At 32.9% G+C, this 18064-nt stretch overlaps 1 protein-coding gene across 3 annotated transcripts in view; it reads left to right on the plus strand.

Annotated features, from left to right (window-relative positions):
• The window catches only part of LOC141300060 (uncharacterized), an 80771-nt gene that overhangs the window by 26017 nt on the left and 36690 nt on the right, over nt 1-18064 (plus strand). The window contains exons 6-13 of one of the 3 annotated variants that reach the window (XM_073830359.1): nt 83-136; nt 676-859; nt 3452-4127; nt 11076-11238; nt 11449-11556; nt 16911-16967; nt 17081-17149; nt 17225-17314. In XM_073830359.1, coding sequence (XP_073686460.1) covers nt 83-136; nt 676-859; nt 3452-4127; nt 11076-11238; nt 11449-11556; nt 16911-16967; nt 17081-17149; nt 17225-17314 — 1401 coding nt within the window. The remainder of the gene's footprint in view (nt 1-82; nt 137-675; nt 860-3451; nt 4128-11075; nt 11239-11448; nt 11557-16910; nt 16968-17080; nt 17150-17224; nt 17315-18064) is intronic. The other 2 variants (XM_073830360.1, XM_073830361.1) reach the window with 2 other exon arrangements.

The raw sequence follows: 18064 nt of genomic DNA on the forward strand, positions 1-18064 counted from the left end.
ATACATGAATGAAGAGAACAGATTGTGTTTATCTTTAGGATTTGTTTACTTTGCTCTGACCTCCTGACCTGTGTTTTATCAGGCTGCTGATCTGCTAACAGGTCGATGCTCCCAGCAGAACATCAATGGGTTTATTGTAAGTCCAGAACCAGCATGATCCAACCAATCAGAGCACAGCACAGGAATCTGATCAATAAATAAACTCCGGGTGTTTTTGTAGAGCATATGATTGAAAGGAATAAGAGCCTTATCATAATTTCTCCAGTAAATAATCCTCATGTGTGTGCTTCTGCTGGGATGCTGGGTGGCTCGCGCAGGCTTGTGTGTGTGTTTGGTTTCATGCAAAAAAAATGCGCTGAGTGATTTTATGATTTAATCAAAAAGGTATTACTGGGCGGTCAGGTGGAAACAGGAAAGACACAGACTCTAATCTGCGAGTGTGTGTTTAGTGCGGGGTGTGGTGCTGAGGGTAGATCAGCGTGTGTATGAAATCATGCCACAAAAGCTCATTTGTTATCAGCCTGCAAGTTTAGACAGTTACATTCGTGTGTGTATTTGTCTGCGCACACACACACAGGTGTTTTTGACATCAAAGAGCTCTTTGTTCTTGACTATGGGTTAGTTAAATATTATGCTTGTCTGTATGTTTCTCTCTTTCTTTCTCTATGTGTTCAGGAGCCAGGTCCTGCGAAGGTGACGGTCACCAGTAGCAGCAGCAGCAGCAGCATGGTGTGTCTCCCCAGCACTATAGCCCACGCAGAGCGAGTGCCGTTCACACGGGCCACGCTGTGGCAGGAGGAAACGTGGAGTCGAGCCACTTTACCGACAAGCTGCAGCGCCGGCAGCCTGAGTCAGCTGGGTACAAAAACACAATTTATTTGAAACGAGCAAAACAAGGTTATGACATGCTGTTGTGAACCTGGGTGTCAATCATTCATCCAACAAGATTTTGATACATTTAAATACATTTAAAATTTAAATTTGAAAATTTTAGATTTTGCAAATTTGAATTTGAAACATTCTATACACAAGTATGCACATTCAAACATCATAGCAACGCCATGGCAACCACCCACAACAATGTAGCACAGAGTGCAACAATTCGGTTCCAAAAGTAAACATTCCATTAATTTTCTCTATATGTGACCCTGGACCACAAAACCAGTCATAAGGTTAAATTTTACAAAACTGATATGTATACAAGCTCAATAAATAAGCTTTCTATTGATGTATGTTGTGTTAGGATAGGACAATATTTGGCCAAGATATATCTATTTGAAAATCAAGAATCTGAGGGGGCAAAAAAATCAAAATACTGAGAAAAACACCTTTAAAGTTGTCCAAATTAGGTTCTTAACAATGCATATTACTAATCAAAAATTACATCTTTATATATTTACTGTAGGAATTTTACAAGAAATCTTTATGGAACATGATCTTTACTTAATTTCCTTATGATTTTTGGCATAATAGAAAATAATTTTGACCCATACAATGTATTTTTGGCTATTGCTACAAATATACCCGAGCGACTTAAGACTGGTTTTGTGGTCCAGGGTCACATATGGGAATTGATTTGTAATGATACAAACCTTTACAGACAGACCTATTGTTAGCTGCAAGTTTTTATAACAGCAAGTTCCGCGTATAACAGGACACTTTCTACTGTAAAACTATATTACCCATGATTCTGCAAAGAAATCTCCACCAATTAGAGAATTAAAACAAATGTTTTTTAAAGAAGCCTGCATTTATTTGATCCAAAGTACAGCAAAAACAGTAAAATTTGGAAATATTTTTACTATTTAATATAACTGTTTTGTTTTGATGAATAGAAAGATCCAAAGATCAGCATTTATCTGAAATAAAAAGCTTTTTGTGACATACACTATACTTTTGAAAGCTTGGAGTCAGTATAATTTTTTTTTTTAATTTTTTGGGGGAAAGAAATGATAGAAATTAATACTTTTATTTAGCAAGGATGCTTTAAATTGATCAAAGGTGACGATAAAGACATTTCTAATGTTAAAAAAGATTTCTATTTTAGATAAATGCTGTTTTACTCAGCTGTTTTCCACGTAGTAATAATAATAATAATAATAATAATTTTTTTAATGCAGGAGTTTACAATATTGGAATCTAGAATGTACAATATTTCTGAAGGATCATGTGACTGGAGTAATAATGCTAAAAATTCAGCTTTGAAATCACAGGAATAAATTACATTTTAAAGTGTATTCAGATAGAAAACAATTATTTTAAATAGTAAAAATATTTCAGAATTTTACTGTTTTTGCTGTACTTTGGATCAAATAAATGCAGGCTTGGTGAGCAGAAGAGACTTCTTTAAAAAACATTAAAAATTTTACTGTTCAAAAATTTGCACACTTGTTTTTTTTGTTTCGTAAAGGTTCAGTAGTCTTCCATTAATCATATTTCAGGCTTTACAGGGTTAATAATATACATTAATATTATAAAAAATATCAATAATATTATATAAATATAATAAAATTAATGTTAAATATTAACATAAACTAACAAATTTACCAATAATAGCATACACAAATACTATTTTTATCCATTTTGAATAAAATATATTTTGCTCTCAGTTTAGTACAAATATTTTAAAATGTTACTGTTTTTGCTGTACTTTGGATCAAATAAATGCAGACTTGCTGAGCAGAAGAGACTTCTTTAAAAAACAAAAACTTTTGACTGGTAGTGTATATGCATATTATGAATTAATAGTTATATATTTATCAATCCCCTCATGGGATTGTAGTTCTTTCCCTCATTAAAGCCCTCACTTGTGCCTCATTTTGTCCAGTACAAATCAGAGTTTGTACTGTTGTGATTTATGGCTAGCTGGTTTGGTTCATGGCTTATGACTCTTAAAAAAAGACTTTTTAAAAAACCCAGTGGGAGAAAAGAATGAGAAAAATACTTTCTAAAAAAAGGCTGCTCACAAAGTGCACTCTATTGTGGCGGTGAGTTCGTCATAAAATATGGTTAAATATCTACTCTGACTACATGTCATCATGTTCAAAACGTGATTATTTTAGTGATTTACAACTTTTTTTGATCTTAAATGTTCACTTCGGACATGATACAGTCACTTGACCTCAGATTTCTGGGTAAACACATTAAACGAAAAGAACATTTCATTACATGTGCTCACTGCCCTCACAAAAACCACAGTGACCGTCGTTTCCGTCGAAATACTACCGTGATTGTTGCCTCAATAAAGCTGCGGTGACTTGGTGTTAGTCACCACTGTCATTATTAAACTAAATGACAGATTCTCAAAGCGCCTTACGCTGTTTGAAAGAGATCCCAGATTCATTTAGTATGACTTTACAGTAGTAACAAGGTATTTTGGCAGCTGTAATCTTACCATGGTGCATTTTTGTAAAGGTACTAACTGTGATTTTTCGCTCTTTCTCACGCTCAGACTCCGGAAACTCGAGTGTTGGTCGAAAGCCACGGGTGGAGAGTGGATATTTTTCGCTGGAAAAACCCAAGGCCGAAGAAAACGAAGAACGACAGCATCATCGCCAGCAGGAGCCAGAGACATCTCCACCACAGAAGCAGCAGCCACCCCCTCTTCTTTCTTCCTCCTCCACCACATCCTCCTCTTCCTCTCGCTCCAGGTATCTCTCCTTTGATCCTGAGCTCTTCAGCTCTTCGATCAGCTCACACAAGCACACGTCACACGACCCACACAGCGCTGCTAACACACAGACCTCCAGCATTACACATAACGCCCGCGCTCACAAACACAACAAACAGAGACTTAGCAAATCAGAGGAGCTGGACGCCCCATCGCTGGATCTCGGTCCCCTTCCCAGCCCGGACAGGCTCTCCAGTCCCAACCCGCATGCAAACGTCCTCCCATCGTCCTTGTCTTCCTCTCAGAGCTCTTTAGACTCTGAGCAGAGTCCGGAGAGCCGTGTGGGCAGGGCGGGGCGAGGTGGGCAGGGTTACGCCACCCTGGCGGATGTGCCGCGGGCGCGGAGACTCAACCATCGGGACGCGTACCGATCCAGTCAGAAACGGCAGGAGCTGCGAGCGCGTGCGAGGAGCCCGGGCAGGGAGGAGGTGGAGCGGCTGTTCGGACGTGAAAGAAGGTGATGAGCCTGTGCAGTTACATACACACACAAAAGCTCTGTTTCAAACCATACCTTCTTAGACTGCATTTTCAGGACTAGTTCACTTTCAGAGCGAAAAATACAGATAATGCACTCACGTCCTTGTCATCCAAGATGTTCATGTCTTTCTTTCTTCAGTCGTAAAGGAATGATGTTTTTTGAGGAAAACATTTCAGGATTTCTCTCCATATAGTGGACTTCTATGGTGCCCCCGAGTTTGAACTTCCAAAATGCAGCTTCAAAGGGCTCTGAACGATCCCAGGAAGAAGGGTCTTATCTAACGAAACGAATGGTTATTTTCGAAACAAATTGACAATTTATATACTTTTTAATCTCAAATAATTTTGTCTCGTTTCTGCAAATTTCAAAATCACCCTACATCGCTGAAGAAGTACCGAGCCAGTGTTTACAAAGTGAACATACTAAGAAGACAAGACGAGCATTTGAGGTTTAAAAGTATATAAATTGTCAATTTGTTGTGAAAATAACCAATCGTTTCGCTAGATAAGACCCTTCTTCCTCGGCTGGGATCGTTTAGAGCCCCTACATGGAGAGAAATCTTGAAATGTTTTCCTCAAAAAACTATTTCTTTACGACTGAAGAAAAAAAGACATGAACATCTTGGATGACAAGGGGGTGAGTAAATTATCTGTACATTTTTGTTCTGGAAGTGAACTTATTCTTGAGAAGACGTTCAGTTGATTCCAGTAGTCTGATATGCTAAGCTAGTAACTTTAATGCTGTAAAGCCTAATAGATCATTTGATACACAAATTTATAAAGCTTCATCATCATGATCAAAACTAAATGTACTAAATTGCATTGGTCTACTCAGTTTGGGCTTTTGAATAAAATCCTGCTGTTTTCTCCCTCCATTTTCTTATATGTGACCCTGGACCACAAAACCAGTCATAAGGTTCAATTTTACAGAACTTGAGATGTATACATCATATGAATACTCAATAAATAAGCTTTCTATTGATGTATGGTTTGTTAGGATAGGACAATATATGGCTGAGATACATCTATTTGAAAATCTGGAATCTGAGGGGGCAAAAAAATCAAAATACTGAGAAAATCACCTTTAAAGTTGTCCAAATTAAGTTCTTAACAATGCATATTACTAATCAAAAATTACATTTTGATATGTTTACAGTAGGAATTTTACAAAAAATTTTCATGGAACATGATCTTTACTTAATTTCCTAATGATTTTTGACATAAAAGAAAAATCAATAATTTTGACCCATACTATGTATTTTTGGCTATTGCTACAAATATACCCCAGCGACTTAAGACTGGTTTTGTGGTCCAGGGTCACATATATCATACAATATGAGCCATATAAAATATATCAAATATTATTCTCAACAAAAAACACATGCACACTTGTTTTTTAAAGGTTCAGAAAAGCATTCTATTAAAAAAAGAATCATATTTCTAACATATATAAGATTTGTAATGTTTTTCTGTCTCTTCTACTCACCAAGTCTCACCAAGAAATTGCTCTGTGCACTTGTAATATTACCATGTAGTTAAGTTAATTACTTGATGCTCTAATTAGAGAAGAATCTAAGAATGCCGTCTAAGAAGGTCACTAGAGTTTGTACCAGAGCCAATGACACACACATTCTACATACTTTTAAATCATCCAACTGAAGTGTTTGTTAAGAGGCATTCATGTTTTATAGCCTCATTAGCCTAGTTCATAGTCTGTCTGTAATTGAGGAGATACAGCTCTGAACAGGGAACTAAAGATACGCAGCTACTTCCCCTGCAGTATAAACACAATCTGCTCGTTCAATGCGAGCCAACACGCCTGCTGTGTTTACGTCTCAGAGCGAGCGTGGAGGTTTTATCTCCACCTGCTGGAGCCGGCAGGAAAGACCAGCCGGTTATCCGTCAATGATACTCAGGACAAGCAAGTGATGAGCTGCTAACCATCTGAGATAATCCTGTGCCTTCAGCGCTCAAGAATCATGACGTTCATCTCATTCTTGCAGCTTTAACGCCACCTAGTGAGCACTGTGTAGAACTGGACTTCCTGCCTAATCTCTCTTCCATTTTGTTAGAATCTCAATGCAGTGCTGAACGCTGCCGTTCAGTTCTGTATGTGTGATTTTAAAATGTTCTGCGCTGTTCCTTCTCTCTCTCTCTCATGCTTTTTCTGTGTCTTCAGCTCTTTTTTGCTTTTTATTTGATCTGTTTCTTCTCTTTTTCAGGCAGTCTTCTGAAACTCTGCACTTCCTGCCCTGTGCCGCGCCCTGCCACGCCCTCTGACACGCCCACTGCTTACTTTCATTCCACCTGCTGGGGCCAAACTATAACACACAGACACATCTCACAATCAAAAACATGCAACTGAAGCCTGTTTCACACTGCAAGAAGCGCATTTAGTTATTTTCACATATTTTTATTTATTTCGCCTTTATTTATATATTAAAAATAGATCTATCTATGTATATATATATTAGGGCTGTCCCCGACTAAGAATTTTCATAGTCGAATCAGAATTTTCGAATCTTTCTATAGTCGACCGATAGTCGAATCATCTAGGCTTATGTGTGTGTGTGAATGGGATAGGAGGGACACGACACTATAGTCAGAAGGAGGGTAAAACAATTTTAATTTTATTTTACACACTGCACACAGCAACAACTTTTAATAAAGCGACCAAAACTGCCTGCCAACTGACAGACAAACTTATTTAGGTTTAAATAAAAAGACAGAACGCGTCTTTTAGTTCTAAAAACGCAAGGCGCACAGCACTGCCTTTTTTGCTAAGCAACGACCAAAACAGCTGTCCTGTCAGTCAAATCAAAGGATTATAGCGCGAACGCTCTAAAATCTAGTTTTTTGCATTTAATTAAACTGTCATATTAGTAGAAACCCTAAATAATACAGCCCCTGGTTTCCCATGATAGACACCAAAGGTTTCTCCTCTATTTCTTGCAGTCTCCGGACTTTTTAAGCGACGGTAAACTTTCGAAGACCCGAAAGATTGGACAATGGGAAAGAACGCGAATAACGTTGGGCGTTTTTCCGCTCAGAGTTGATATTTTTTTTCAACTCCAGGCGCTCAGAGCGCTCCTGCAAAAACGCGAGGCGCCGGGGACGCATTAACGGAGCGCAGAACGCTCACTGCCAACAGAAAACCATTCAAAAGAGGCGCCTCCAACGGCAAAAACACGTTCGGTGTGATCGCCGCCTAATCCCTGCCGTCCTCATCTCATCATGGATCAGGGCAAGTGAAAATTAAATCTGTCACAGGGGTGGTTGGATTTGTTCACAAACACGTTAAAAATATTTATTGAACGCTTCTTTCTTTTCACTTTTGTTTTTACTGCATTATCATAATCTAAGGCTGTATATAACTTAATATGTCCGTACAAAATCTAGTAGTTCTGTGTGCAATTAGACATTGAGCACCCCTATATTGCCAAAATGGTGTGATGCTCGTTTCACCCGCGAAGATTCGACTGTGAGATCGGTGGTCGAATCAGGCTCCGCATATCGATGCATCGAATCTTCGACTATTCGGGGACAGCCCTAATATATATATATATATATATATATATATATGGGTCAAAGTCGTTAAGATGTCCGTGTCAAAAAAGTGATTTTATGTCCGTAGAAAGTGCATCAAATGTTAAGTGTATACATTTAAGGTTTCAAAAAAGTTTTTGGAGAATACAATTTTCCAAATTTGGCTGAAATAATCTTACATTGTCATTCAGTGTAACAATATTTATGTACAAATTCAAACAACATGCTTATTCTGACTTGTACATATTAAAATATATAAAAGAATAAGGGAGCACATTAAATTTTATTGTGTTTAAATTGAATACAAAATTATTATTGACAAATGGGCAAAACCTAAGATAGTTGCACATTTTAAAAATGTACAATTAAAACTAATTAGTATTTGTGGTGAAAGTAATTTGTCTTTTAATATGTCATAAATTGATTTTTCTTGTAAAAATGCGCAACAAGATTGTTACATTTGAATTACATTTTGAATTTAATTATTGTAAAGTAAATTAGGGAAAATGTATGATAATTATTTTTTGCTCAGAAAAACAAATGCAATTAAATTAAACAAAAAAAAAAACTAAAATTGAGCGTTTTTGGGAAAACAATTTTTAAAGCAGTATTACACTTTGTTACTACACATTGTTTTTATGCTTAAACCCTTTTTTCGTCTTTGACCTATAGATATAGGTATTTATTAATATTATTATTATTATTTTCATAAATGTTTTATAAAGAAAATTTGGGAATGTTCAAGAGATTATCAAATGATCTTCATTTATTTATTTTAAATATAGAAATTATATATTTAAATCAATTATTTTAATGTTGAGCATCAGAAACACTTTGAAAACAATGCACGTAGGCTGCTGCTTTATTTCGGTGTGAAACAGGTGCAAAATATAAATTATTCCTACTAACACATGGGTGTCACTGGGACAAAGACTGATGCTGTCTGGGGTTCTGCTCATGGCTGTTGTCACTGGTTTCCTGTGTCTGTCCCTCTGCTCTACCATCTGCTCTTATAAGACACACCAAATTCATCATGTTAAACAAAAAATCAAATCAATGACATGCTAACACCTCAAAAACTCTCACTGTTTCAAACCGTTAAAATCCTTCTGAAGGTCATTTTGTGGAGGAAATTAACAAATTAGTTCACTTCCAGAACAAAAATTTAGAGATTATTTTCTCACCCCCTTGTCATCCAATATATTCATGCCTTTCTTTTTTCAGTCGTGAAGAATTTTTTTTGTTGTTGAGGAAAACATTTCAGGAATTTTCTGCATATAGTGAACTTCTATGGTGCCCCCAAGTTTGAACTTGCAAAATGCAGTTTAAATGCAGCTTCAAATGGCTTTAAACAATCCCAGCCGAGGAAGAAGGGCCTTATCTGGCGCAACTATCAATTATTTTCTAAAAAAAATGACCATTTATACACTTTTTAACCACAAATGCTACCCTAACTGTATTAGCTAGACAAGACAGCATTTGTGGTTAAAAGGTGTATACATTTAATTTTTTTTTAGAAAAAGATTGTTTTGCTAGATAAGAACCTACTTTATCATCTGGGATTGTTTAGACCTCTTTGAAGCTGCAATTAAACTGCATTTTGGACATTTAAACTCAGGGGCACCATAGAAGTTCACTATGTGCAGAACATTCCTGAAATGTTTTCTTCAAAAAACATGATTTCTTTACGACTGAAGAAAGAAAGACATGAACATCTTGGATGACAAGGGGGTGAGTAAATTATCTGTACGTTTTTGTTCTGGAAGTGAACTAATCCCTTAAGCTTGTCTGTGATTGCTAGCTCCAATGCTTGCCAAGTTGCTGCATTATAAATAAGAAGTGATTTTTCACAACCAGTTGCAACAATGACATTACTTTAAATGTAAATCATCCAATCTGGTTAAGTCGTTCTGAAACAATCAAGATGTACAATGTTGGAGGTTTAACATCATAATAGAGAAAAACATTTCCAGCAACATTTCCTGTTTGATTTAAGACTGTGTTGAGGTTATTCACAGAGGTCAGTTTCAGCTGACTGACCAGAAATGAACCAAGGAAGTGTTTTTGTGTTTTTTTTTCATCTTTCCATGAAATATTCTTCAGCATCCTTCCTCGGTAGATGTAAACATCCTGCAATGTTAGGTAGAAATGTTGAACTGTTTATTTAATAATGCTTTTATTAGATTATTATTTGTGCATTATGTTCAACATTTTGTCAACAAAAGTAGAACATTTTAGCATTTTAAATTAAATTCTTTTATGTTGGTAAAAATTAGAGGATGAGTAAACAAGAACATTTTTTTATTTTGATTTGATTTTAAATAATTAATTTTGATTAAATATACACTGACATTCGAAAGTTGTTGTTAAATGTTTTTTTTAAAGATGCTTATCGAGTGTTTTTTTTAAATCAGAAATGCAGAAAAAATACAGTAAAAAAAGTAATATTATGAAATATTATTACAATTTAAAAAAATGGTTTTGTATTTTAATATACTTCAAAATAGAATTTATTTCTGTGATGCAAAGCTGAATTTTCATCAGCCATTACTCCAGTCTTCAGTGTCCCATGATCCTTCAGAAATCATTCTAAAATGCTGATTTATCATCAATGCGGAAAACAGTTGTGCTGCTTTTTCAAGTTTTATGTATAAAACGTTAAAAAGAACAGCATTTATTTAAAATAGACTTCTTTTTAACAATATACACTACTGTTTAAAAGTTTGGGGTCAGTAAATAATTTTTTCTTTCTTTTTTTGATAGAAATGAATACTTTTATTCAACAAGAATGTGTTAAATTGTTATGAAAGTGATAGTAAACACTTATATTGTTAGAAAGGATGTCTATTTTATATTATTACTGAACTTCTTATTCATTAAATAATCCTGAAAAAAGTCACAGGTTCCAAAAAATATTAAGCAGCACAACTGTTACCGACATTGATAATAAATCAACATATTAAAGTGATTTCTGAAGGATCATGTGACACTGAAGACTGGAGTAATGATGCGGAAAATTCAGCTTTGCATCAGACAAATAAATTATATTTTAAAGTATATTAAAATACAAAACTGTTATTTTAAATTGTAATAATATTTCACAATATTACTGTTTATTTCTGTATTTTTGATCAAATAAATGCAGCCTTGATGAACAGACGAATTTTTTTTTTTAATCTTACCGATACAACATTTTTGAACAGCAGTCTATATTTAAAAAACTAATGCATTATGAACCTAATGACTTATGCATTGCATCTAACTCTAGTTTATGATTTACGCCATTATATTTGAGTCAGAAATAGAGTATGAACATCTGTGATGAAAGGAAACAATATTTTCCAGTTGTTGCTCTTCTGACATCTGTGTGTGTGTTTTGCAGCAGACGTTCACAGGTCATTGAGAGATTTGAGTCTCATGACTCTGTCAGCACTCCAGAGCAAATGGACACAACAAATTCTGCAACAGACCCCGCCCCTTCTTATTCTAAAACAGCCAATCAGAGAGCAGGACGCAATGAGAAACGCCTGTCCAACCAGAAACAGGTACTTATTTAACATTTTCTCTGATTAAACCTACTTGAAAATGATGTATACATTGCAATACAGCATTTTGAGTAGACGCTATTCATTTACTAATATTCAGGAGTCTTGTTAGTAGTAATTAACCAGTTCTGAGATCAGATTTCAGAGTCAAAACTGTTACAATTTTTTTTAAATTGATTCATTTTTAATTTCTTTCCTAAACTCTTACAGGACTTTTCATTGGATTCAGCTAAAGGCCGGACAGATGACGTTTCTTCACTAGCTGGTTATCGCAGGGCCAAAAGTCTGGATCGCAGAGCTACAGAGACACTTATGACTGTAAGACCTCACAAACACACAAATTCATATAAAAATGTTTTAATTGTGGCTATAACTGACAAGATTTTTTAATTGCAATATTGTATGGTAATGAATTATATTAAATGTGCTGGTTAAGTGCTGATTATGATTATTAATATTATTGTTTTATTTGATTAAATTATTAAATTATAAACAACAAAATAAAACTTTTATGTAGGTGAATATTAAGTGAATTAAGCTTGCTTGCTTGCTTTATTTTTTATTTATATTTAAATATAATTAATTTTAACTGAATTAAAAATATAGTAAATAAATCAAATAAAACAAACATTTATTAATTTTCATTAAAACAATCAAATATACAGTAAGATCACACAAATGTACATAAATATCTTGTAATTATGGTAATTATATTTGACAAGAATTTTTAATTGCAACATTGTATTTATGGAAATGCATTATATCAAATAGTGCTGTTATGATACACAACAGAGGTATAAAGTTTTAGGATTTTATTATTATTTTTCTTTTTATTTAATTTTTTTAAAACAGAATTAAATTCAATTATACACACAACAAAATATAACTTTTATGTACTGTAGGTGAATATTAAGAGATATTCAGTGTTATATTTACAATGTTATATTTATATTTATATCTACAGTAGAAATAACAAACAATAAACAAAACAGTTCTTTCTTAGTCGTGTAGACAATAAATGCAGCCATAATCAAAGTAGGCTACTCATTCAATATTCAAAGTGCAAACAGAGGCCGCATTTTTTTAAAGCATGATACAGAGTTATAGACAACTACACAACTTATTATTGCCCACATACTAATAACAGCCTAGATATGTTATGTAGCCTAATTAGCGCACATTGGGGAGTCGCTCACTAAACGTGGGGTATTAAAATTAAAAAGCGTGTCACCAGTGGAAATTACGCCCCTGTGCGAGTTATCATTTGATGTGGATTTATGTCGTGCTGTACAGTAACCTATATTGAGACTGAGGCGCTGGAGTTGCATCTGAAAGAATGTGCGCTGTAGAACCAAATACAGTAGATTTCTTCGAAAGCAAATTGTGAATTCTTTTAGTTGTCCACAATAAAAAAAATCGTCATATCACACACCCCTAATTGCAATACAGTTTGTGCAAATCCGGAACTGAGATCGAGAGGTTGAGGTTGAGAGAAAAAAAAACGTCCGGTTTCTAGTTCAGCGGAGCGCAGTGTCCGTGTCAGGGAGTGATTGACAGCTAATATCTCAAATCTGCATAGTGATAATGGTAATAATGCAAAGATGAAGTTTAAATGGCTATGTAATGTTGGAGAGAATGGCGAACCTGTCATTGCATCAGCTCACAGCAGTCTGTTTACGAAAGTTTTGTAAAGAAACGAAACCAGCCGCACCACAACAATTTCTCGCACTGGCACAAATGCTCCCAAATATAATTTGAGGTCGCGCAGATTAAATTTTGGGAGCATATGCGACCAAAACGGTCACAATTTCGAGCCCTGGTACTGTAGATATGAATTCAACTGAAAAAATCTTGTGAAAAAATATCTTTCAGGTGGTCAAATAGCAAATAGTGGAGCTCTGCAGCCACCTACTGGTAAAAGTTATTTTTTTTACTTTTAAAACTGGATTTTCCAAAAGATGGGCAAAAATCTTACACTTAACCATGTGAAATTATCCATGTTATCCCCATAAATTAAAGTTAGAAATGTGGGTTTTTTATAAAGTGAATTTTACATAAAAAAGCAGTTTTTGTATAAAAACCCATTTAAAAAATATTTATTTATTGATTTATATATATTTAAAAAATATCACTAACCCACCGAAAACTGCACAAATGTAGAGTAAAAACTTTAATAAACAGACAAAATATATACAGTACGGACCAAAAGTTTAGACACACCTTCTCATTCGAATTATTTATTTATTCATTTATTCATTTTGTATTCATATTTTAAAAAAATGATATTTTAGTTGAATTAATAACATAGTAAATAAATCAAATAAAGAAAGAAGAAATTATTATTTTCAGTTTGATTAAAAATATATAAAATCAAATAAAAATTTTGTCATATTGTGCATTTTGTGAATATAGAAATATGTCATTTTTTCATTAAGTTGTGTGAATAGGGTCAGTTTCATTTAATCATTCTGTATGCATTGGCAAATATAAATTTTTAGTTAATAATTACTTTTGCATGACTGTGTCATATTTGAATGTGCATTACATTGTAAAAGTCCCAAAGGGGCCCTTTGAAGATTGATGTTCATGTCCAAAGACTTAACAGCCAGCTGACCTCTGGATCAGCTTTCCTTTTCTGTGTCCCTTTATTTCATTAAGATGATTAAGGCTATGACTCTTTGAATCTTACAATAGTTAACCTTTACATTGTCGATTACAATTATGTTGCATTACATGCTGAATTAAAAAAAGTGCACTGCATAGTCTTCATGCAAGATTTGAGGCCAGTTATAATAAGTGTCATATAAACTAAAACATGCTTCTATAGTTAATTGCTCTTAAGGCAAAAACACTGTTTTTTCATGCATCTGTCAAGTTTGAGATTTTGTGCTTTTTGCTGTTTCATAAAGAGTTTTTTCAGACTAGTGGAAAGAAAACATCCAAAAGACACTGTTAAGTGTTTCTTTTGTATCACTTTATCTATTTTTGTCAATAGATTTAAATTACAATGCATATTTTTAAAGGCTGTTTTCTCAAAATGCGATTTTTCTCTTACACTGAGCCATAAATCTCCACTTTAGTAGCACTTACACACACCAAACTTGACATTTTTATTCCTGTCTACAGTATATCCTGAAGGTTTTTACAGAGGGATTTGTTCATATATAATTTGCTTGATTTTATACAACATTTTTTCCCCCTCAAAATTGTAAGAAATATATTGTTTTCTGTCTGTTCTAAGTTTGAATTATGGAGTGACAAAATTCCACAAAAGACTCTAATATGAAAAAAAAATTAAGCAAGAATTTTGAAACTGATTTTTGTACTAGAAATGTATGCAAATTAGTGCATATTTCATTAGATAATAGCTCATTTGCATATTTAAACTTAACATTTTAGAAAACTTGTAATACAAAAAATGTTTACAATTATCAATGTAATCAATCAACTGGGTAAGTAAGGTCATAACTATTAGTTTTTTTTTTACCCTATTTACCTGCAGTGTCTCGCCTTAAGAACATAGCGTGATTATTTCTAAGGGACTGCAAGGCTGTCTAAGAGTGTGTGTGTGTTTCAGCTGTTAGTACTTCGTTCATGCAAACCCAACCCAGAACCACTTCACCACCCCTGATTATAAATAGCATTCGCTCAGAGTGTTAGGACCAGAGACACCGACACATGCCCAAACACACACACACACACACACACACACACACACACACACGAGAACACAGATTCATGTTCATACACACAGAAAGACGGCATGTGAGTCAAAAGCGTGTGAAGAACAGGTCACAGATGAAACTCAACAAGACTAAGGTACTGTGAACCCAACAGCTAGCTAGCAAATGGCCCATGGGTGTGATCTCAACTTCAGAACTGCTCTGTACGCCTGCAATAGATGGTAGAGGGTTTGTATTATTATTGGTTGTAGATTAGTTTGTTTACGGCTTTGTGAGGTACCACTGCTTGTGTTTGTGCGGGAGCCTTCCGACTGTGTTTGGTGCTGGATTTATGATGCAGAAGTCTTTTTTAGGACTTTTAGAGGATTTTATTCACTTTGAATGCACTCTTTTGAATATACAATTTTATTCTGTTCTATAAAAGTTCAGTATTCAGTATTAATGTTTGTTTATGATGTCTTAACTCTTGATGTCTTTTTCAAAAGTGTTTATATGTTGTTAATTGCATGTAAAGTTCTTCAAAGCAGCTTTTTTAAACACCTTTTTTAAATTGCAAGTAGCTGAAATGTTGTAAGCGATATTATTGAGTCACTTTTCTAATGCTTTGGGTTCAGGAAATATATTTGCCAATAATGTTTTCTATAGTTAAGTGGAAAAAAATTATAAACCGCAAAATAGAACTTTTATGTAGGTAAAAATTAAGGGATAAGTGAAAATTAGTTATAATTATTTATTTATATTTTGTATTTATATTTAAATAAAATGTATTTTAATTTAATTAAATCTATAGTAAATAAATAAAATGAAAAAATATTTCATTATTCATTCTGAATTATTATTTTAAATAAATTATTCATTTTAATTGAATTAAAAACATACTAAATAAAATAAATAAAATAAAAATAATAAAATAAAATTAAATAAATAAAATAATCATAAACATTAACCATATTGTACATTTTGTGATCGAAAATTATAAACAAAAAAATAACTTTTATGTGGGTGAATATTAAGGGATTTTAAGTGAAAATTATGCATATTTATTTATTTCTATTTTTGTATTTATATTTAAATAAAACGGATTTTAATAAAAAAAAATTAATATAGTAAATAAATAGTAAATGAATAAAATAAAAATAATTTCTTTATTCATTTATTTTTTTTAAATAAAGAAATTATTCATTTTAATTGAATTAAAAACAAATAAATCACAAAAATGAACCGTATCGGACATAAATATATATTTTTTTAAATATTTTTGTATTTATATTTAAATAAAATAAATTTTAACTGAATAAAAAATATAGTAAATAAATAAAATAATTTATTTATTTATTATTTTAAATAAATTATTCATTTTAATTGAATTTAAAACACACCAAATAAATTAAATTAAAAAGTAACCACATTGTACATTTTGTGAACATAAAAGAATGCATCAAAAATTATTACAAACAACAAAATAGAACTTTTATGTTGGTGAATATTAAGGGTTAAGTGAAAACTAAGCTTATTTATTTATGTATATGTTTGCATGTATATTTAAATACAATTTTAATTGAATTTAAAATATAGTAAATAAATCAAATAAAAAATTATATTTTTATATAATAATTAATTAAATAATTATATATTCATTTTAATTTATTGTTTTAAATAAAGTATTCATTTTAAACCATATAAACTGCTACTAGATAAGTTGTATTTACAAGGCAAAATATATTTAAAAAGCAGAAAAATATGATTCATTAACAATAAAACAGTAACATTTTCTTTATATAAATAATTGTAAATGCATTTTTCCATTTAATTATTGCATTGAATTGAATGAGTGTCTAACTGTATTCAATTTTAAATAAATGTACAAAAATTATAAAAAAAATTTAATGCATTTTAAATAAACACTCCCTGCTCTAAAACATTTGTTTGTGTGTTTTACGGTTTGTTCGTAGTCTATTAATTTCATCTATTATTCTCATCTCTTTTCAGCCAGACCTGCTGAACTTCAAGAAAGGATGGATGACCAAACTGTACGAAGATGGATTGGTGAGTCTTAATGGTTTCTTGAAAGAGCTTTTCAAAACCAGTCAGGAATTGATGTCCTTGATGTCCTTGAAGGAGTTTATTCAAAAGGTTTGTTCTGCTTCTGTCTCCATCAGTGGAAGAAACACTGGTTTGTTTTGACCGATCAGAGCCTGAGGTTCTACCGCGACTCCATCGCTGAGGAGGTACGCCTTTCCTTCAGGAATTAAACTCATTTTTTAATCATGCGACTGTTTAACAACATCCCTCGTGTTCCTCAGGCGGCTGATCTGGATGGAGAGATCGATTTGTCCACGTGCTACGATGTGAATGAATTCCCAGTTCAGAGGAACTATGGCTTCCAAATACTCGTGAGTTACTTTGTTTCTATTTTTCCTTAAATGATTCAAACTATAACACTTTTGCCTGATTTTGCTTTATTTCATCATCAAAAATAGTCTGAGACAAGCCTCATTAAACATCTGAAAATACACCTTCAAGCCACTTTTGTGTTTTTCTGTGCCATCTCTGTAGTACAAATCAGTTTTGTTGATACTGATTTCATTTGATTGGTAACTTATTCTTCTCCTACTTGTTCTTATTCTGTTGTTGTAATTAGAAATTTTAAAAAGCTTAAAAAATATAATTTTTTACAATTTTGACATAAAAGAGTATGTACTTTTAATAAAGTTACAAAAATGCCATTACAAAGGTAAAAACAAAATTCCCTGTTAAATACTTTAAGGAGTCAAATATCACCTCATAATGGGAAGGCAAATTTTTTTTTTGTCAGATTTTTTGATTACTGTTTAGAATGTGCTCCTGAAATTTTGACTGTGCTCCTAAATTTTTAACGTTTTGTCAAAAATTCTATTTTTAAGCTTTTTAGAATTTCTAATTAAAACAACAGAAGAACAAGCAGAAATCAGTATTAACACAATTTATTTGTACTAAAAAAAAAAATGGCGTGTAGGTGTATTTTCATGTTTTTAATGAGGCTCGGAGGTGGCATGAGTGCAATCAAATTCAGAAATTCATGTTGAGATTAATATTTTAAATATACCATTTTGAATACAGAAATATTAAACGATTTAAATAACTGAAAAGATACTTTAAAAATT

This window comes from Garra rufa, chromosome 24 (genome assembly GCF_049309525.1).
Source record: "Garra rufa chromosome 24, GarRuf1.0, whole genome shotgun sequence".
NCBI classification, from domain to species: domain Eukaryota; kingdom Metazoa; phylum Chordata; class Actinopteri; order Cypriniformes; family Cyprinidae; genus Garra; species Garra rufa.